At 51.2% G+C, this 21,863-nt stretch overlaps 2 protein-coding genes across 8 annotated transcripts; one reads left to right on the forward strand and one right to left on the reverse strand.

Moving 5' to 3' along the window:
- The first annotated feature begins 4,758 nt into the window (after positions 1–4,758).
- Positions 4,759–12,128, forward strand: ATXN7L3 (ataxin 7 like 3). 5 transcript variants are annotated; one of them, XM_087826068.1, is made up of 13 exons: positions 4,759–4,777; positions 6,117–6,227; positions 6,528–6,660; positions 6,854–7,025; positions 7,209–7,306; positions 7,445–7,515; positions 7,796–7,862; positions 8,071–8,099; positions 8,419–8,487; positions 8,759–8,802; positions 9,077–9,148; positions 9,242–9,399; positions 9,496–12,128. In XM_087826068.1, exons 2-13 carry the CDS (start codon positions 6,177–6,179, stop codon positions 9,642–9,644), a joined length of 1,113 nt encoding a protein of 370 aa, XP_087682194.1. In that variant the 5' UTR covers positions 4,759–4,777; positions 6,117–6,176; the 3' UTR covers positions 9,645–12,128. The 5 variants fall into 5 exon arrangements, with proteins under 5 accessions (XP_087682194.1, XP_016057582.1, XP_016057583.1 ...); XM_016202096.2 differs by lacking the exon at positions 4,759–4,777 and adding an exon at positions 5,040–5,438; XM_016202097.2 differs by lacking the exon at positions 4,759–4,777 and adding an exon at positions 5,041–5,438 and having other exon boundaries at positions 7,817–7,862.
- Positions 12,129–12,547: 419 nt separating this feature from the next.
- Positions 12,548–16,761, reverse strand: TMUB2 (transmembrane and ubiquitin like domain containing 2). Of its 3 annotated transcripts, none has more exons than XM_016202102.2 (3): positions 16,650–16,761; positions 13,669–14,235; positions 12,548–13,468 (listed from the first exon to the last, which is right to left on the reverse strand). In XM_016202102.2, exons 2-3 carry the CDS (start codon positions 14,208–14,210, stop codon positions 13,105–13,107), a joined length of 906 nt encoding a protein of 301 aa, XP_016057588.1. In that variant the 5' UTR covers positions 14,211–14,235; positions 16,650–16,761; the 3' UTR covers positions 12,548–13,104. The 3 variants fall into 3 exon arrangements, with proteins under 3 accessions (XP_016057588.1, XP_016057586.1, XP_087682195.1); XM_016202100.2 differs by lacking the exon at positions 16,650–16,761 and adding an exon at positions 16,024–16,496; XM_087826069.1 differs by lacking the exon at positions 16,650–16,761 and adding an exon at positions 15,370–15,447.
- Positions 16,762–21,863: the final 5,102 nt, after the last annotated feature.

The raw sequence follows: 21,863 nt of genomic DNA on the forward strand, positions 1-21,863 counted from the left end.
GGTTTGACTGCTGTGTGGTCACTGGAATCAATGAAGGTGGGAGGCAGGGTGACCCAGCAGTTTCCATGTGGAAAGAGCCTTGAAACCAGCTTGTTTGCCTCTTTTTTCTCCAGAACCATCTTCCTTTTTCCTGAGAATTCCATGGGCAACCTACCTTCACATTGTTTTGTGTTACTGTTCTTGTACTTTCTCGTTTCAGTTTGTTCACCTTGGGTTGTCAGACCATTAAGGACTGAAAAGAGAACAAGTGACATTTTCTCCCAGAGTACATGACGTTGGGAAATTGGGAGTGATAAACTATTAGGGTCAGGGTTTCACCTGCAAGGACTTATCACCATCACCGGGAGCTGGGGCAACCCTCCCACCTTGAGGCCTCAGCCTCACCCAAGGTTAGAAGTGACTTTCCTAACTCCACCCAGACCTCTGATGGGAAATGGGCTGGGCCTTGATGACTCGCTCTCTGCTGTTAAGGAAGACAGCTTTCCCTGCACAGGCCTTGGCTGGGTTCCTGGAACCACCAAGGCCTGAAGACCCAGGTCCTGTCCAAGAGCTCTTGTCTCAACACCACACTCCTATTCTTGGCAAAGCTTCTGAAAAGCTCATTGCCCCTCACGGTCTTCTATTTCCTCACCTCCCACTCACCACTCCCCTGCGATGACTCTAGGGTCAGATGTTCATCATTACATCCAGTGGGGACTTGTCTATCTTGATCTCTTAGTCTACTCTGCTGGTATCAGCTCCTCCTCATTCGATCCTCGGTGTTCATGTCACTCAATGAACCTCCAATTATCACCCATAGGTAAGCATCACAAAAGGCCACTCTTCCAAGCCACAGACCTGCATAGACCTCTGTGATATCTTGCAGGCATCTCACACCTTAAGACACAAAATAATCACCAACCATCTAGTTATTCAAGCTAGAAACCACAGTTTCAGCTTTGACTCCTCTCCCCCTTTCACTTCCACATTTATTCCTTTGCCTAGACCTGTCCATTCTGCTTCCTGTAGCTCTCTGAAACCTGTCTACCCTTCAACGGCTGCCATCCCTATCCTACTCAAGGCCACAACATTGCTCAACTTCTGCAAAGACCTCTTGAAGTTGGTCTTCCTGCTTGCACTCTTGCCCTCTACAGACCATTCTGCACACAGCAACCAAGTTGTCTTTTAAAAACAAATTTATTATTTCTGTACTTAATAATTTACCATGTCTTACTTACCATGACCCTACAAGGTCTGGGCCTGCTTCCCTTCTCCCACCTTCTTTCACCCCACTCTTCTAACCAATCACAATTATCCAGCAAAGTAATCTCTTTTGTTCCTCAAATATGCCTACCACTTGTTCTCACTGCACAAAATGCTATCCCCCCAACTCTACACATAGCTGGTTTTCCCATTTTTCAGGTCTCAGATCAAATGTCACCTCACAAACAGGCCTTCCCTAACCACCCTCTCTAGAGAGGCGTCTTCCTACAGCTCCTTGTTTATGTATTTATTTTCTATCTCCCCAGTAGAAGATATCTTTTCTGCTTGTTCATTACAGTAGTCCCAGTAAAACTACCTGGCACACATTTCGTACTCAAGAAATGTTTGTTGAATAAGTAAGTATGGCTTACAAAGCCCTGGGGGATCTGTTGCCCCTGCTGGCCTCTCTGCCCCAATTCCAGTCACACCAGCCATCCATGTCTCAAACATACCACACTCTGTTCCCAGGCCTGTACACATAACGGTTCCCTCTGCCTAGAATGTTCTTCTTTATTTCTCCACCTAAGTTAATTCAGGGCCCCACTTAAAAGATCACTTCCTCCAGGAAAGCCTCCCCTGATCCTGACAAAAAAATCTCCATGCCATTTGTTTCTTCAGGAACCTGGATGCCATCACACTCAATTTTCCACATCAGGCTTTTGCTAGGCTGTAAGTCCCAGTAGGACAAGTATGTCTCTCTGTAACCCCAGGGCCTTACCCAGAGCCTGAACCAGTGCAGTCCTTAGTGTTTATTGACTGGTGCTAACTGTGGAGACTGGGCATGTGCCCAAAGAGGTCAGCACCACAGAGCATCCCAGGCCAAGTGCCGAATGAATAGTACAGTCCAGTTGTAAAGGAGTTTGGTCTGAGGATGGCCACAGGTGGGATTTAGGTAAACGGAGAAGAGAGGAAGGTTTCCAGGGTATGTGTAAATTCCTTAGGGCAGGATATACTAGGTATATTTAGAGAAAGAGCAGCATCTTTGGAGTGGAGGTACCTGAAGGCCTCACTCTGCACCCAAGTTCAACTACCTCTGAGAGTCTCCACCAGCTGATCCCATAGTTAATTCCAACATATCTCAAAATGAACTTTGTCTTTCTTCTGTATCCTCACCTCTCCTCCTCATAGTTCCCCACCTTGGTTAAAGGTGTGTTCAGGGTCTCTCTCTCTCCTTTAGCCCAAACACCTCAATTGATATAAAAAACCTACTGCTTCTAAGGTTGTATCCAGACTCCACATTCCTGAGTGATCTACTTAAATGCAAGTCTGTTCAAATGATTCCCCTTGAAGACTCATCATGGCCTAAAGCTCTAAAGCCCACAAACTCCTCAGCACACCCTTAGTCCTGTGTGGTCTGACCTATGCACCTCCTGCTGCTTCCCCACCCATTCCTATGTTCCAGCCAGAATCCAGACTGAGCCATATTTCTGAAACTTGCTGTTTGGGATGTTTAGTGCCAGTACCTACTTGGCTTACCTTCACCTGGTTCATCTCCCACTACAAGAAGCCTTTCCTGACCAACTCTTTTACATCATTTGATCCCTCATCCTAGCCACCTCTGTCTCCTATGTATATCTCTGTTTTTATCACATGGTTTGGTAATTATTTTCCTACAGGTCTGTCTACACCACAAATTGTGAACTTGGGAAAGTATAATTGTCATATTTCATGATTGCACCCCAGCACAAATATTCTTACCAAGCTCCATAACAGTTAAGATTTACAAGGCACTCAACACTGAGCTAAGTTTCACATGCACTGACTTGTCAATCCTCACAACAATCTAATGAGATAGGTGCTATCATTATACCCGGTGACAGTAGAGGAAACTGAGGCAACAGAGCCCATTTGCCCAAGTTCATTTGTCAAGACCAGAGATTTAAATTCAGATCTGATTCCTGGTCTTAATCACTCAGTACTAGCTACTCCATAAATGTCTGCTAAAGATTAAAGAGCCAATGATGGTCATAAAGTATATGATTTAAGACTTTCCTCGTTTAATCTTATCTTTTGAGGGGAGAGGGCTGTCATACACCCGTTCCAGGACTCCAGACAGAGAGTAACCGAGATGGAAGCTGGAAGCGCCAGTCTAGGCATCTACTGCGGCTGGGAGGCTGCGAAAGGCCCTTTCCTCCAGAAGGTAAAGCGGGGCTGTGAGCGCTGGCGGATATGGGCACACCCAGGAGAGTAGCACTGGATCCGGGGAAGGGTCTGTCTGGCCGGTGCCAGGCAGTCTGAGAGGTGGGGGTGGGGGGTTCCAGCGTGGGTTCCGGAAGCAGGAAAGGAGAGCAGGTGTGGGATCTATATTAGGATGAGGGCGGGGAGGACGCTCTGCTCAGAAGGGCACAGCTCGGCCTCCGCCCTCAGCGGAGGACCCTCATCTCTGGTGTTTGTTGGTTCGCAGGCCTGGAGTGGGCTGAGACCCATCCAGAAACAGGAGGAACAGAGGTTCAGACGAGCCCCTTCAGATTCTTTTGCCCTGAGGTGCTAATTGCGCCCCACTTTAACTCTGGCCTCTTCACAGAAGTGGCTGCACGCTTCAGGGTAAACGCTGGATTGGGGGGTTGGGGGGAATAGAGCCGGGAGCCCCGAGGGAAGGGCGGGAGAGCCTGGGCCGGAAGGCGTCCCAGGCTCGGCTGGGAGCCGGCGCTCTCTTTAGACGCCACCCGCTGCCCCCGCCCCGGAGCCGGCCGGGACGGCACAAAGTCTCCGCCCCCAACGCACCGCGCACCTCACCTTGAACGCCGCCCCACTCACCGCCAACCTATTGGGCCGGCCGGGCCGAGGAGAGACGACGATTGGTCGGGGTGGCTCCCGAAGGCTCCGCCCCCCGTCCCCGCCCCCGTCCCCGTCCGCCGGTACTTTGGACGGCGGCGTGGCGCCCCTCCTCCCCGCTCGGTCCCCGCCCCCTGGAGCAAATGCTGCCGAGCTGCGGCCGCGGGGCAGATGCACGCGCTCGGGCCCTTCTAGCAGGCGCGAGCCATCGCTGGGCGCGCGAAAGCGAAAGAAGGAAGAGGAAGGGAGGGCGGGGGCGGGGTGTTGAGGAGGGGCGGGAGGAGGAAGAGGAGGAGGTTGGAGCGCGCTCGCGCTTGGCCTCGAGCCCGCGCGGAGGGAGGGGGAGAGGGGTGCGCGCGCGCACGCTCGCGTTCTCGCTCGCTCCATCCATCCATCCTCCGGTCGCGGCACGCGCGCGCGCTCCGGGCTCGCGCCGCACCCCCCGCCCGGGAGAGGCGGGCTGGAGTGGGGGGCGGGGGGAGGGGCGCGCGGACGGCGCGCGGACTGCGCGCGGGCGGGGTGAGGTGAGGAGGAGGAGGAGGCGGCGACGGGACGAGAAGGGAGGGGAAGGGGCCATGGCCGCCCGGTGAGGCGGCGAGGCGGGGGGGCGGCCCGACCCCCCGGCCCCGGGCCCTGGGCCCCGGGGAGAGGCGAGGACGGACCGACGGACATGGGGCTCCGGAGCAGCCGCCGTCGCCGCCGCCGCCGGAGGACGCGGCCCTGAGAGGCCGCCGGGCCCCGGCGCGGCCCCCCGGGCGGGGTGAGTACGGGACGGAGACGGACGGGGGAGGGGCCTGCGGGGGGCGGGGGGCGGGGCCCGAGGCGGGGCTTGGGCCCCCTCCCCCCCAGGTCTGGGTCAGCGCCCCTTCCCCTCCCCCCCAGGCCGACGCGGAAACGCCCGGCTTCCCCCGGCTTCCCGGCCCGGCCGGGGGCCCCTGCTCTCCCCCTGTCTGGGTCCCCCCTGGGCGGGGCAGGGCCAGCCGGGGAGGGGGCGCGGGGCCTTTGTTAGGGAGCCAGGCCCCAGCCCCCGGGACAATAGAGACACCCTCCCGGACTCCTCTCCCGGGCCGTCCGGGGCTGTCGGCGGGTGGGGTAGAAGAGGGGCCGGGACGCGTCCCACTTGCCCACTCTCTAGGGGTCGGTCTGTCCCGGACCGGCGCCGGCCTCCGGCGGCTCGACTCTCCTCCCCCCAGTCGGTATGATGCAGCAGCAGTGCCGCAGGGACGGGGGAAGAGCCGAGGCCCGGCCTCCTACCCTCCCCAGTGCCCCTGGCTCATTTGTCAGTCCCCACCTCACTCTAGGCCGGCTGCTCCTTAAACTCGTACCCACCGTTCAGAGGGGCCCCGGACTGTGGGCACTGTTTCTAAATCCTTTGGTGGGGATTCCTGGACTTTGGAGCTCTTGGAGAGACTTCCGGGCAGGTCCTGAGGGAGGGAGGGTGGTTATCTAAAAGAAGCACAGGTAAGGGGAGTGCCCACTCCTGGCATGCCATCCCACCGGGCTCTACCCCCACTCGCTCGTGGTGACTAGAAATGTCCCTTTAGCTCTAGGTTTCGTGGGCTCTGCTCCCCTCCTGTAGTGGCAGGCCTATTACAAGGGAAGACAGTGGGGTGAAGGTTGTAGGGTCTTAGGGCCATTTCTACTTCTGGTAGCAGTACCCCCCCAAGTGGACATCCTGGCTGAAAGCAGAGGTGACTCTGAGGAGAGCCTAGGGAAGGGGGGGCTGTATTTAGGAGTCTGTGCAGTTCTTTGCCACACCCTATGGGGCCTTGGAGTTCCTTCTCCTCCCCCTGCTGCATTGCACCATGGGTATCAAAGAGGGGTTTGAGTTTTGGGGACCTGGGGTGAACTGCTGCCTCCTATAGACCCAGACTCTGATTGGCAGTAGAGTCCAGGGCCTGAGTTAAGGCCTGGGAAAGACTAGGCCATCTTTGGGTTTCAGGCCCTGAAGGACCATCCAGACTTAGTGAGCCTAGGCCTTAGGGAGGGGTATATTCTGATGTCAGGATTAAGCTCTGGGTAGTGAGGTATGGAGGGGAGGTGATAATGTTTAGAGGTGCCTTGGACTCATACCAACACCCCCACCCCCATGTGTGCAGCCGTGTTGCCGCCCGCTGTGCTATGAGCAGTCAGAGCGCCGTCTCCACAAGAGTTTACAAATGAAAATGGAGGAAATGTCTTTGTCTGGCCTGGATAACAGCAAACTAGAGGTGAGGGCTCCCCCACGTGTGCCTCTAGTTCTTTCTCTTGATGTCTCTATGTCGTCGTATCTGGCATCCACACCAAAGAGGAATTTGGGTAGTCAGCCTTGTTCCTTAAAGGGAGTAGGGCCAGCTGAAAAGGCCCAAGGATCCAGAAGAAGAAAGAAGGCAAAGTCAAGATGGGGGAAATGGCAAAGAAAGCATTATTTTTGGCCAGGGTCAATTGGCAGGAGATTTGGTTGGTGAGAGTTGCTTTCAGTCCACGGGGCCGTGACTCTTGTGACTATGGATGTTCTCCCCTACACCCAGGCCATCGCTCAGGAGATATACGCTGACCTGGTCGAGGATTCTTGTTTGGGATTCTGCTTTGAGGTACACCGGGCTGTCAAGTGTGGCTACTTCTTCCTGGACGACACGGATCCTGATAGCATGAAGGATTTTGGTGAGCTTCAGGGTTGAAGGAGAGCAGTCTAGCCCTGCCCTAGTAGTGCTTGGAGGTTCCTCCTCTGGAAATCACATCACATGTAGAGCCTGGAGCTCCTGTGAGCTTAGGCAGGGAGTTGGAAGAGGCCATGGGTGGGAATGAGGTGAGGGTCTCCTTCCTGCCCTTATCGCCACGCCTCTCCTGTCCCCAGAGATCGTGGACCAGCCGGGGTTGGACATCTTTGGACAGGTTTTCAACCAGTGGAAGAGCAAGGAGTGTGTTTGCCCCAATTGCAGTCGCAGCATTGCCGCTTCCCGTTTTGCTCCCCATCTGGAGAAGTGCCTAGGAATGGGTCGGAACAGCAGCCGAATCGCCAACCGCCGGTAAGGCTTTTCCCCCTGCTAACATCAGAGCTGCTCATCTTTTGCATCTTGTAACATGTTGTAGTCCTCTGCGGGCATTTATAGGGTACTGAGGGTGGATTGTGCTTGGCCCCAGATTTTCCACTCTATGGGGACAAGAGAGAGGTGGCAGCGTTGGCCCTTTCTCTTTCTTACTCTTGTCAGGATTGCCAATAGCAACAGTATGAACAAGTCTGAGAGTGACCAAGAAGATAATGACGACATCAATGACAACGACTGGTCCTATGGCTCAGAGAAGAAAGGTGTTTGGGGACCTGGGGAAACCTGGGGGACACTGGGGTGAGGTGGGCCAGTGGGAATTGGGTATGTAACGATCGCAAGTTGTTACTTTGAACGAGGGTGGAGAACATAGTTTTGTACTTTTCTTTCGGTGCCCTTAGATTGGGAACTTAAAGTGACCCTGCCCTTTATCCTTTTGTCCTACACAGCCAAGAAGAGAAAATCAGACAAGGTGAGAGCCGGGGCAAGCATGAGGGAAATTTGGGCGAAGGACAGATACCCTCCCCTTTGGGCAGGGAGTCCTCGGGTGTCTTGACTCAAGTCTGAGGTCATTGGGTGCCTCTGGGTTCTGGGATAAGGGTATCTGTGGTGGGCAGGAGGGCAGCAGAGGCCTTGGGAGGATGGGAGTGGATATGGGTAGAAAGAGAAGGAATTTGAGGATGTTTCTTTGTCAAATCTTTTTTCCTTCCCTGGGTTCTCGGCTCCCCCTTATCGTTACCCTTTCCCCAAAGCTATGGTATCTCCCATTCCAGAACCCCAATTCCCCTCGAAGATCCAAGTCTTTAAAACACAAAAATGGTAAGTGGGGCTGGAATAACATTAGTGATTCTAGCTCTGTTTTCTGGGACTCATTGCTGGAGGGTGGAGGTGGGAGGCTTGGAAGACGGGGATATCGAGGGAGGGCCTGTGATCCTTCTGTCACCCCCACTTCCTTTCTGGTTATTTTCAGGGTTCTCTGTCTGTACCTCTGCATCAAACACCCTTCCCCTTCTTTTTTCTTCTTCAGGGGAACTTAGCAATTCGGATCCTTTTAAGGTGAGTGAGCAGGGCTGTCCTTAGGTTCCTTCTGATTTTCCCTGTTGTGGGTTGGGCAGGATTTAGACAAGTAGGGATCAGAATGCTGACAGCCAGAAGTACTCAATGGGGTATTTAGATCTTGCATATTTATGTTCTTTCTGGGCCCTAGCCCCTCACCATGTGCAGGTGAGATGGAAGGCATCATTGAAAAACTGGCTGGGATATCTTAAGGCCTCCTCACTTAGAAAGGGTTGAGAGGATCTGGTTCTCCACCCCATCCCCACCCTCCTTTCTTTGGCTTCTCCTTCCCTAACTTGTACCTCTGGTTCTCCCCCAGTATAACAGCTCAACTGGGATCAGCTATGAGACCCTGGGACCTGAGGAGCTGCGTAGCCTGCTCACCACGGTAAGGGACCGGGGGACGGGAGGCCTTTAGGAGTGGGCTGAAGCCACAGGAAGTCGTCAGGGCCCTGGAGGAGACTGGGGACAGCAATCAGGGCCATATAGTTCTCTCTTTGGAATTAGGTTTCCTGGCCAATGGTGGTCTGGGACTGTCTGCTCTGGACACCTTGGGGCCATTTCTGTTTGTGCAATCTAGCATTTATACAGAAGAAAACACCTAATGTCTAGAGTAGGTTCCCCTCCATCCCTCCTTTCAGCTTATATTCCTCTTCCAGCGATGTGGGGTGATTTCTGAACACACCAAGAAGATGTGCACAAGGTGAGCTCAGAACCGAGAAAGGGGCCCAGGGGGCCCTCCTGCACACTCACCCCTGGGCATGGGTCGGGAGTACCCCTGGACTTGAGCAATGGGACTCTCACCCTTCCCCTCCCTTCCTCTAATGGTCAGGCCTTAGGCTACAATCTGGCTGCTCTCCGTTCATCCCTTCCCTATTGTTGTCCATCCCTCCCGCCTCTGCTGAGGGAAGGGGCTTCACCTGAGTTCCTTAGGCCCTTCCTGCCTTGTCAGAGTCTGATCATTCTCTCCCCACCAGGTCCCTGCGCTGCCCCCAGCACACGGATGAGCAGCGGCGAGCCGTGCGGATTTACTTCCTCGGACCCTCCGCGTAAGTGACCCTCCAAGAAGGGTGGTAGGTTGTGAAAGTTTAGGATAATGATTGGTATTTGTAAAGCCCTTCTCTGGCCCATCTCCTTTCCAGCGTCCTGCCAGAGGTTGAGAGTTCCCTGGATAATGACAGCTTTGACATGACTGACAGCCAGACCCTGATCAGCCGGCTTCAGTGGGATGGCTCCTCTGATCTCTCACCCTCTGATTCAGGCTCCTCCAAGACGAGTGAGAATCAGGGATGGGGTCTAGGTAGGTGATCCAGCTGGGCCCAGAGCAAAGGAGTGGGGGCACCTTTTGTTCTCCTACCGCACCTTGCCCTCATCCCTTGTGCCTCTTTCTGTTTAGGTACCAACAGCTCCGAGTCACGGAAAACCAAGAAAAAGAAATCCCATCTGAGCCTGGTAGGGACTGCCTCCGGCCTGGGCTCTAACAAGAAGAAAAAGCCAAAGCCACCGGCACCCCCTACGCCCAGCATCTATGATGACATCAACTGACTTGGGTGCAAGGGATAGCCTTTGGCTAAGCAGAGCCCTCTCTCCCGACCCCCACCCAGGTGGCATAGCCTGGCAAATGGACGGCTGCTGGGGGCCTGGGCTTGGGAAGCTTGGTGGGCCAGGCAGGCAGAGGATCCAATTATGTGCCCCTGGGGGGTGTCAGGGTCCTCTGCGATGGAGTACAACCCCTTGGCATGCAGGACTCAGACCTGGACATGTTATGCCTTGGACATAAGTTTGGTGGGGAGGCGGTTTTCATATTTATTCTGTGAGTTACTGGATGTCCAGCTAGGCCAGGGGCCTGACCTGGGCACTCTGCCAGGGCACTGCCTGCCCCCCACCCCAGGAACTGGACTAAGCCCTGCCAAGGAGCATCGTGGCTACCTGGGAGGCTATGGGTTCGAAGCTGAGCCTGGAGGGGCCCTCCCCCAGCTGCCCTCAGCAATGTGAATGGGTCCGGTGCTTGGAGCTGAGGGGCAGGGCTGGGTGTGTCCTGTCTGTGTGCAGAATCCTATCAAATGCCCCAAATCCCAGGGGTAGGCAGGCACAGTGAGCTGTCTGCTGAGGTAGGCGTCCAGAACTGCCGCCGCCTTCCCTGCCCCTCAGAGGGGCAGCCCTTTTCCCTCAGTCCCCATGGGCCTCCTCAGCAGCAGGAGCTGTCCTTTTGTTGTTGGGTGCCAGGAAAGGGCCTCCAGCCTCTACAGCTTCAAAGAATGGGCACGGGGGAGGGTAGGAAAAGGGAGCTGTGTATCAAAAAGACTCCCCCTACCTTTTCTCCCTGACCCAGGGCTGGTGAGGAGTGGGGCCCCAAGGTGTGAGGGAACGGTGCTGCTTTATTTGAAATGTTTTCTTACCTCATTCCCTGCCCCAGGAAGGGGCTCAGCCTCACCCTCCTGGGGTGGCCCCATGTTCCTCCTGCCTACCCTGCCCCACTGGCCTTCCAGGGCAGCCCATGTTCCCAACTGCTGCTTGCCACCCCCCTCTTTCACCTTGACCAGCTTCAGTTCTTCTCAATGCTCCTGCCTCCAAAGCCTGCCCTGTTTCCCCTTCCTTAGCCGCTTTTAAGTTATTTATTCTGTACTTGTGGTTTGGGGCTCTGAGGAAAATCCTGTTTTTTTACCTCTTCCCCTTTGCCTAGGAGTGGGGTGGGAAGGGTAGTCTCTGTGCTCTGGGTTATCAGTGGAGGGGAAGGGGTATCATGTCTAGGCATTGCCCCTCTGTGGACTGCCATGCCAGTGTGCCCACCTGCCTGGTCTACATCCTGAAGAGATGTACCGTCCCACCTCCATACGGGCACTATCACTCCCAGGAGCTGAGCTGGAGGAATGCAGTCTGGGCTGGGAGTAGAGCTGACTGACACGGGTGGAGTTGACCCTAAGCCAAGTTCTCTGGCATTTGCTGGATGTGTCCCCTGCCCTCCTCCCAGGAGGAGTTATCCCACATTGGGTAGCTAGTACCCAGGACTTGTTGGACTGATTTGGGTTAGGGATCCTAGAGGGTTAAGGGAGCAACATAGATGGGGTTGTAGTACCCTGTCTGGAACCCCAACCTCCCCCTGGGGTGGTTCTACTTATGAGTGATGCCTGGTTACAAATTGGTTTTTAACCCAAGAATTGTGATTATTTTTTAAAAAGCCAAACAAATTTTGTCAGGAGTTAGAATAAATCCTGGGGCCTGGGCTCCTCTGTTCTTGACCCACAGTCTTCTCCCTCTAAGGGGAAGCCAGAGGTAAAGGAGGATTTCAGCCAGCCTCCAGCCTGCTTCCAAATGACGTCCTGGAAGTAGGTTGAAGGTGAAGGGAGGAGGGCCAGGGGCCATTCTCCCTTCTGAGAGGCAGCTGTGTAGTTCAGGCCCTAATGTACCCTTTTCCCTCTGGCCTCTCCCATTCCCCCCTTCTGGTTGGAGGAGGGAGAAGTGGGAAGTAGTTTGGGAACTGGTTTGTCCACATCCACTTCCCCATTGTTCCTTAGCCGGCCCTCAGGGCAGAGCCCCCTGCCCAAGCTGGGTAAGAGATGGGCTTGGTCCAACAGGGACCCTGAGAGAACAAATCCCTTTCCTTTCCAGGAGAGTATGCCCCCTACCATGTAGTTGAACAGGGGCTAAGAGCTCCCCACTTCCCTCCCTCTAACAGCAGGCTGTGTGGGTTTCAATTCCCATCCTTCCCACCCTGGCTAGGTGTCGTCCACCCTGTACCCTATCATGTGTCTGAGTGTGTGTGGGGGGGTTCTGTACTAATTTCCATGGCCGGTGGCTTTTCCTTCCATGCATCACTCCCCCCCGCATGCCCAGGGGCCACCCGCCTGGCATTACCGCATGCTGGGGTCATTGGGGGAGGGGGGTGGGGGCTCACGCTGTCCTGTGGTCTTGAGATTTTTATTTTTGCATATGTAATCCATCTTGTACAGGTAGCTAACTTTGTAAACGCTGTGTATTTCCCCTGCCCCCATGGCTGCTGGTGTAAATAAACTGCATCTCCCGTTGGTAGCCCGGCCTACCCACCCTCATTACCATGTTGCTGGGGGCACAGCAAAGCCATTCTCTTAATGTCACAGAAGGAGGCTCCACAGCCACAAAATGGAACTTTATTCAGTCACAGACACTGACCCTCCATCCAAGAGCCCAAGACAAGGGCCTGGGGCACAGTACTCCATACTCAGAGCTACTCCTTGGAGCTGGGCAGTGTAGGTCACTGGCTGAGAGCCAGAGCTGTTTCTTGCTTACAGCCTTAGGCCTAGGGTAGTAGCAGCAGCTGTGGCCTGGCCTCTCCCAATGCTGGGGGCTTGGCTTTGTGCCCCAATCCCCTTCCTGATGGAGCTCTATAAAGGACTATTAAAAAACAAAACAAAAAACACAAGCAAAGTGCTTTGAAAAAAGGGAGAACACTGGAAACTGTCCAGAACATGGAGAACACCCTATTCCTGCTACGGGGTAGAGGGAGAAGGGAGAGGCAGCTAGGTGCCTACAGGACGAGCTGACACAACCTTCATTCCCGCCTGTGTGATTTTAATCTCAAAAGATGGATATTCCACTAAGGAATTGAAAGATACTCCAGGCTCCCTACAGAAGTATGCTGGGGCCATGCTAAGCTGTCCTGGCTGGTGGCCCTGGATGCTGAGGAACAAACATGCAGGACAATGGGAAGAGTTAGGGTCACAGCTAGGAAAAAGTCCTCAGAGCCCAGGCTCCCCACTAAGCTAGGCCACCAGCGTGGCTCTGAACTTCAGGACCCTAAAAGTGAAGGAAGATGACATCCTCGTTTCTACCTGAGTTGTGCTTGCACAGAGGGGATGTCTACCCTCGTGGATGTGGAGGCCCCATACCTGCCTCCTTTGTCCTATGGAAGAGGACCCACCATATCCTTCCCATCCCTCCCTCCCAGGCCCTTGGGCCCAGCTCTGGCCAGGAAAGGGGGGAGGCCATAGAGGAGGAAGACCATGCCTTTCATTTTCTCCCTATGTCCTTATCGTCCATACATCCCAAATACTAGGAAGCTGAAGAAGACAGTGACCCCAACCAGGGAGACAGTGGCAGGTGCTGTGAAGAACTGGCGGTAATTGATCCGGAAGTACCAGACCACACCCAACAGCACCACAAACACAGGCACCATGAGGCTGCCCACACTGACACGAAGGCTGGGGGGTTCAGTGGCTGAGGAGGTGAGGGAAGCTGAGGGGCCTGGAACAGCTGACCCTGGGGGTGAGCGGTGGCAGTGAATCACACAGTTGTTGGTAATGTTCAGAGAACGAAGTGTGCGGGCTGGGTCCTGCAGTAGGCGGCCCTGGTAGATCAGTTTCATCTGGCTCTCTTGTCCAGGGAAGTATTTACTGTTAGGATGAAAGAAAAGGAAAAACAGGGCAAGGAATGAGAAGACAAATAGGCCTGAACCAACAAAGCAGGGCAATGGGGGTAAAATCTGAAGGATAGGTTTCAAAGAAATCTACCCATTCCTAATAGGGGCTGGACCAGACACTTTCCTGCTAGGGACATGGGGTAAGAACAGCCTCCCACTTTCCAGCTCACTCACCTCTTTAGTGTACCCACAGTATCTTCTGGCCTGGCCACGGCCAGCTCCTCGGTGTCATTGAGGAATTTGAGCCGCACATTGATGAGACCAGGAGTAGGAGGCAGGCAGGTGCTATCCTCAGATCTCAGAGGGGCTTCTGGACTGCTGCTCTCTGGGCCCACTTGTCTTTTGGGCAGGCCTTGGATGTCAAGCAGATGCTCAAGGCTGGGCTCAATACCACCTCCAGCTCCAGGCTCCCCTGTGGAGTCTCCCCCACCTTCTCCAGCCTCTTCAGCCTTCTCATCATTACCCTCTGATGGATGGGGGAGTTCAGTTGGTTCTGGGGTGCCTTGGCCTGCCACCAGATGGTCCACATGCCCCAGGTGGAGGACGGATGTGTCGCCAGCTGACACGATAGTGCCTAGGAGCTGGTTACTACTGCTGTCTGCTACGTAGGTAGAGAGCCAAGCTAGGACCAAGGCTAGAATCAGCACCACCACACCTACCACCACAGTCACCTCATTGCCCACACCCTCAATAAGGGTGACATCAGAGAGTTCCATGGCCTGGCTGCTGATGGGGTCCACACTGCAGGAACAAAGGGGGATAACATCAGCAAGGCCTGTGGGGTTGCAACCAGGTTTCTAGTTTGTTTAGGTTCTAACTAACCCAGCCCTGAAAGAAAATGTTGTCTTGTAGAAAGGGAAACAAATATTCCTAACTCTGAACCCCCAACCTAAAGCTAAGGACTTACCCTTTACCTCTATTGTGAAACTCTCAGGTTTCACACCCTTCCTCTCACAATCCAACCCCCTCAATGAGCATGGATCATCAGGAGAACCTTACAGCTTTGCTGCTGTTGTAATTGCTGCTTTTTTGCTAGGTGGGGAAAACATTTGCTTCTTTGAACCCTGAATTTCTCTAGGACTTCTATCACTTCATCAAGCAACTATGCCTCTTTGAAGAGCCTCCAAGGTGTCCTCAGAAAGACCAAAAAGCCTGTAATATTTTATTTTGGGGCCCCTTTGGAAGCACAGTGCAACCACTCTTGCCAGATTGTCTCATTTAAAACCCTATCTTACTCATGGTCATATATCTAGGTCCAGATGTCAAGAGTCAAAGAAAATTTATCATCCAAAGCAGAGTCATCTCCCCAAAAGGACAAAAGAGTCAGAAAACCCCAAAGGCTCTGTAGAGGTTATCAGCAGACACTATACAGCAGACACTGTGTCTGCCTCCTAAGAAACTCTTCTGGCAAGCTCTGGGGAGCAAAGTAGGACAGACACCAGACATACCACCCTCCTGGGTCACTATAGGCTCACGACTACAAAACCACTACGTGAGTGGAACAGATCTGGGAAATTCCCAACACAGCTGTAACAACCCATATCTCAGTCTCTCTCTTTGTACTGTGTAGGTCCTCCCTCAGCAGTTTCTTAGAAAGGCAAGGATCTGCTTGCTCCTCAGAGTACCTACTCTTTCCCTTGGAGAATCTGCTTCCACAGCTGTCCCAGGGCAAATCCAGTCTAATGATTATCATTACGAGACTATTCTCACAGCAACTATAAAACTCACTAGACACATCTAACTGTCCATCTCTCTGTACTAGACTCCTGCAATACAAAGATCACATGTATTGCCCTAGACGGTTTGGCTCAGTGGGTAGAGCACTGGCCTGTGGATTGAAGGTTCCGGGGTTCAATTCCAGCCAAGGGCGCATACCTCCGTTGCAGGCTCAATTCCCGGCCCTGGTCAGGGCACGTGCGGGAGGCAACCAATCGATGTCTCTTTCTCTCTCTTCCACTCTCTGAAAAAGCAATGGAAAAAAGTATCCTCAGGTGAGAATTAAAAAGAAAAAAAAAAAAAAAGGATCACATGTATTTCTCTATGTACTGTAGTGCTCAGCATGTCATAGTAGTTGCTCAATTTGTAGAACATATCAACATCTGACTAGGTTCCACGTTCTTATTTAGTACATGGGCCCTGGAGTTAGGGGAAAAAACCACTAATTTATAATCCTGGTCTTGCCTCTTACTAGCTCTGTAACTTTGAACTTTCTCAGAACCTCAGCTTTCTCAACAGTAAAGTGGGGTTAAAAACAGTACCTACCTGCCCTGGCTGGGTGGCTCAGTTGGTTGGAGCATCATCCCATATACCAAAAGGTTGTGGGTTCGATTCCCAGTCAGGGCACATACCTGGGCTGCAGGTTCCATCCCTTGTCAGAGCGTGTAGGGGAGGCAACCAATCGATGTTTCTCTCCCATGTTTCTTTCTCCTTCCCTTCCTCTCCCTCTAAAAATCAATAAAAACATCCTCAGGTGAGGATTAAAAAAAACAAAACTGATCCCATTATTGACCTGCAAAAAACAGTACCTACCTCATAGGGTTGTTTTAAAGATGACAGGAAATCATCGAAGCAAAATACTTAGCAGAGTGCCTGGTACGTTGCAATTGTTCAACAAATAAATGGTAGCAATTATTTATCACTTCCACAACTAACCCCTGATGGTAAGAAGGTTAATGTTATTAACCCCAATTTACAGAAAAGGAAACTGGCGAACAGAGGCGAAAAAGACAGGCACAGACATAGGGAACTTTCGTGGGCAGGGGGCCCAGCAAGACCCCAGGTCTCCCGCCTCCGAGGCCTTCGCTCTCTCCTCAGCCTGTAAGCGACCCTGACCGGGCGGTAAGGAGGCGTCCCCTGCCTTTTCTGAAGCGAAGGCTCCGCGTTTGGGCGGTCCTATTCTCGCGGCAGTGGAGAGGGGTCCCTGGGCCCCCCCCCCCGGGCTGAAAGGTTGGCTGGTCCCAGCTGCCGAGCCCAAGCCCACGTCTCCTAGCCGGTCAGGGGTAGACTCGGGTGAGTGGGTCACAAACCATCCACACCCCTCAAACTTCGGGGCGGGGCCGGGGGGCTGGGGGCGGGGCTTGAGTACGCGGGGAGTCATGGGAAATTAAGAGGGAATTGGGCCGGTACTATGCCTGGATAGGGAAAGAGGTCCTCACCTGAAACGGCCAGACTAAGTGTTTTGACTTCGCCAGGACGGCTGATGGACTCAACTTTCCGTAGGAACCGGGGAAGGGGCTGGCTACCCCCGATTCTGCTCAGGGTCCAGTCTCTTCCGGATACTCCCGGAAGCTGTTTGAACCAGAGACAGGAAGTCCCGCCTCCTCGCCTTGCACTGATGACGCAAAGTCTACGTAAGGCGGGCTGACGTAAACGTGTTCTTTAAAAGGGACAGGCTTCTCAGCGGAAGGAGGGGCGGAGTCATTGTTGGCGGGATCAAGGCCCTCCGGAGTCAGGGACACGCCTAGTAGGCGGGGTCCGAGGAGCCCTGGGCTGAGGGGCGGGGTCAGGAGAAAGGTGGAGGAGGTGCTTGAGAGGGGGCGTGGTTTCGGGTCTGGAAGATTGCGCGGTCTGGCACCGCTGGGCAGAACTCGAGCAGCGCTTCCCTCTCTCCAATCTTGTCCTTCCGGCTTTGCTCCCAGCCTCCCTGTCTGACAGGATTTATTACTGCTTCGAGTTAGCGAGATCAGTAAGGTCTGATCTCTCTGAGCTCCAAGAAGTCAGGGCTAGTCGGGGGACAAACTGGGAGACAATTTAGTTACCATCAGATGCTCCGAGAATGCGGCCCCGGGTAGTGTGGGACTTAGGTATAATGCAGGAGAGCGTTTCAAAGAAGGCACAGATTCAGCGCAGGTTTAGAATACAAGAAAAGCGGGAGCCCAAGAAAAGGTTCAGCTTCCAAGAACTTATCCAGATTTTTGCAATTAAATTTTTTTCTAAAGAAGTGCTGGGGTTTTTGTTGTTTTCTGGTAAACTGTTGACTGAAGTATAAATAATGCAGACGAGCTCGGTGATTTTCGCCAACAGAACACACAGGTGAAACTAGCATTTGGATCAAGAAATACAAAATGACTCATAACTCCTTTTCCTGTCTTTTTCCAGCCACTAACTTAGAAAGAGTAATCACAGATTAGTTTTCACTGTTTCTGTGCTTTGTGTAAGTGGAATCAAATAGTATGTACTCTTTGGTATCTGGTTTTTAAGCCTTTTTATTATGGTAAAATATACATAAAAGTTACTACTTTAACCATTTTAAGTGGCTAATTCAGTGGCATGAACTACACTCACAATGTTGTATACCCATCACCACTGTGCCCATTCCTCCTCCCACCTCTATTCTATGTCTATGAATTTGCCTATTCTAGGTATCTCATGTAAGTAGAATAATACAATATTTGTCTTTTCGTGTCTGGTTTCTTTCTTTTTCTTTTTCTTTTCTTTTTTTTTTTTTTTTGAGAGAGAAACATCAACCTGACGGGATCTGTGTTCTGTGTATCAAACCGGCAACCTGGCCCTACCCGGTTTGGCTTAGTGGTTAGAGTGTTGGCCCACAGACAGAAGGGTCTGGGGTTCAGTTCTGGCCAAGGGCACATACCAGTTGCAGGCTCCATCCCCAGCCCCCAGTTGGGGCTCTTGTAGGAGGCAATCAATCAATGTTTGTCTTACATAGATCTCTCTCTCTCTCTCTCTCTCTCCTTTCCACTCTTTCTGAAAAGCAATGGAAAAATATCCTTGGGTGAGGAGTAAAAAAAAAACCACAAAAAAACCCCAGCAACCTTGGCATATTGGAACAATGTTCTAACCAACTGAGCTGCCGGGCCAGGACTGGCTTATTTCATTTAGCATGTTTTCAAGGGTCATTCATGTTGTAGACCATATCAAAATATCATTCCTTTTTAAGGTTAATATTCCATTATTTGTATATACCACGTTTTCTTTATCCATTCATCTGTTAATGGACATCTGTGTTCTTTTAACCTTTGGGCTATGGGAATAATGTTGCTATGAACATTGACGTACAAGTACCTGTTTGAGTCACTACTTTCACTTCTTTTGTCTGGCTTCTTTTAATAGTTTGTTTTTTGAGATGAAAGGTACAGTTTTAATTTCTGCATATATGTACTTTTTTGGGTTTAAAGCTTAGTGCTTTTATTTTGAAGGACACAGGATGGGGCATGACATCATAGAACAGCTCAACAGAATTTTGAAGAATGAGTAGAGACTTACCAAGCAAAGTTCCAGACTGACAATAGCAGGTTCAAGGGCTCTCAAATATTTCAGGGAATGAATAAACTAATGAGTTGAACCACTGTTAATGCTTTTGAGAGTTTATTATGTGCTAGGTGTTGTGCTATATATATTTATATGATCTTATTGTCAATATTTGGTCCCTTGCCCAACTGGTGTGGCTCAGTGGTTGAGCGTTGGCCCATGAACCAGGATATCATGGTTCCACTCCCGGTGAGGGTACACGCCCGGGTGAGGGCTCGATCCCCAGGAGGGGGCCTGCAGGAGGCACTCTGTGTTCCCCAAGCTGCATGAACTGACTTCTGCCATAACATTTATCACACTACATTGTCATTTGCCATTTTTCTGTCTTACCAAACTCCTTGAAGACAGGAACTGGGTTTTTTCTTTTATTATTCCAGTATCCCCCAAGTGTATCCCAGTGCCTGCATGTATCAGGTACTTGATAAAGATTTATTAAATGAATTACGGATGGATTCAGAGAAGTTAGGGGGAAGAGATGGGGAATTTGAGAGAATTCTTTCATCTACCAACCAGAGGAGAAGTCTAAAGAGTGAAGAAAATGGATGGAAGAAGGAAAGATTGGCTAGGGATGAGATAGACCTAGAATGCTCAGTGGCTGGGATGATGGGTTGGAAAAAGTGGAGGTTGAGTCTGTCAAGAGATGCATTTTGTGAGTGTATACAGCAAAGTACAAGATGCAGTTAAGGGTGTTTTGAAAGTGGTGCTTTCAGGGTTGGTTTTTTTTTCCTGGAGAGGAAAAGCGAGGAAAGAAAGAATTCTGCGGTTGGGACTATATTACCGCACAAAACTGGTTTCTTTTAAATATAATAATTATTCTTATAATTAACAGAGTATTTTAATGGATCTTAACTCCATTGGACATTTTTCATAATGTAGTTTATGTAAATGATGTTTATTTTTCTTAAACTACTGAACTTAGGTGTTTTTATTCCTTTATGTTTAATAAGATGGCTATAGAATGGTGAATCTATTTGTAAATCTTGGGATGCTGCCTTAACTAAATATGTTTATAGTAAATCTGTTTTACTATAAATATGCAGTTGAGCATCAGCCTAGGATCTAGGAGATCACAGTTCGATTCCTGGTCAGGGCGTACTGGAGGCAGCTGATCAATGACTCTCATCATTGATGTTTCTCTCCTCCCTTCGTCTCTCTGAAATCAATAAAGATATATATATACATTTTTAAAAGTGCTTAGGGGGATAAGATTGGTGGTGCTTAAGGGTACAAACTTGTAATGTGTAGTAAATAACCCACTCTAATGCACAGCATGATGAATATAGTCTATAATGCTGCACTATAATGATGTAATATGATAAATATTCCTTCAGTGGCAATCATATTATAATATATAAGTGCATCGAAGTAATACTGCACATTTTTGTTTTGTTTTGTTTCTTAATCCTCACCAGAGGCTATTTTTCCATTGTTTTTCAGAGAGAGTGGAAGGGAAGGAGGGAGGGAAGGAGGGGGGGGAGAGAGAGAGAGAGAGAGGGAGGGAGGCAGAGAGAAACATTGATGTGAGAGAGACACATCGACTGGTTACCTCCTGCACTTGCCCTAACGGGAGCGGAAAGTGAACCCACAACCCAGGTACGTTCCCTTGACTGGAAACCGAACCTGAGACCCTTCAGTGCTTGGGCCAGAGCTCTAACCACTGAGCAACACCAGCCAGGGCAACACTGCACATCTTAAATTTACAAATTGTAACGTCACATTTACCAAATAAAAAAATTTGTTTTCAAATTAAATTTTTTTTAAAGACATGCAAAAAGTGCTCCTTGCCTAACCACTAGCTGTGATTTGTTTCATGTTTGCCAAGCTGATGGGCAAAGGACGTCTGTCCCTTTCCCCCGCACTCATTGGATTACTTGTGAGTTTGCACGTTTTTCATATTTCATCCACTAGGTTTGCAAATGAACTCTTTGGACCTTTTGCCTTTTCTTCCCTATTTTTTTTTAACTTCACAAGAACCCATGGGTACCCCTTTGTAAAAAATTCAAATACAGATCATTAAAAGCCCCACCGGCACAGTCCCTCTGTCTCCCCAAGGAAAATTCTTGGTGTGTGCCTGCCTGCCCTTTTTCTGTTCCTCTACAGTCCTGGGGCTAGGTTTTTTTGCTGTACATATTGTATTCCACGCTGTCTTGAAACTTTTCCCAAGGCAATATGTGTGCTGTTCACTTGGAATCCCTCCCCAGTTCTTCCTGCCGCGGGCCGGGTACTACCCTCGGTCGGGGCTGAGCTGTATCCAGAGCATGGGCCGGCGGCCGCCTCCCGCCTGCCGGGCTGTCGCGGTCAGCGCCGGGGCGAGTGGTCCCGGGCGCGCCAGCCTGTTGTGTAACTGCGGAGCAGTGCTTATGGGTACTGTTAATTGCCCACCAAACAGGCAATTTCCTTTCCCACCAATAGGATGTGAAAGAACTTATTTCTCCATATCTTCATAGGCTCTGCATACTACCCATCTTTAAAATTTCCCCCAATCTAGTGGAATATCATATTGCTGTTTCAATTTGCACTTTCCTGACTGCTGGTGATGCCGAGAATCATTCATTTACTTGACAGATATATGAGTGTCCACTTTCTGCTAAGCACTGTAGCGGCACCAAGTCAACAATGGTAATAAAACAGATGTTATTCTTCCCCTCACAGATCAAGGGAATAAAATCTTTTAGCTGCATTTCCAGTATTTTGTCTTTTACTTGTATTTATGATTTGGTGTTTCCATAAAACTTTTTCTGTATCCAGATCTATTAATCTTTTCTCCTACCCACAAATAATATACATAATCACATGTATCTTTTTTCTTTACACAGCTATCTTGTTGTAGCTGTAAATATAACAGAGAAAGCTGAGCTCGGTGGGGTCAGCCTGCTGTGAGAAGATGGACAGCTCAGCATCCTCCACTGAAAACAAGGCTCCCAGCTTGGACCCAGGACTAGAGAGGATTTCACTCTCTTCTCTAGGGCCTTTTGCTCTGCGAAACTGAAGTGAAAATGTCCAGAAAGAATAGGTTGCTGCTCTGCATAATGAGGTAAAAGCCTGTCTTTGTGTTGGTCACAGGGCATCTCAGGTACAACTCCACAGAGGAGGGGAGGCTG

Source organism: Miniopterus natalensis, chromosome 17 (assembly GCF_054644295.1).
Source record: "Miniopterus natalensis isolate mMinNat1 chromosome 17, mMinNat1.hap1, whole genome shotgun sequence".
NCBI classification, from domain to species: Eukaryota; Metazoa; Chordata; class Mammalia; order Chiroptera; family Miniopteridae; genus Miniopterus; species Miniopterus natalensis.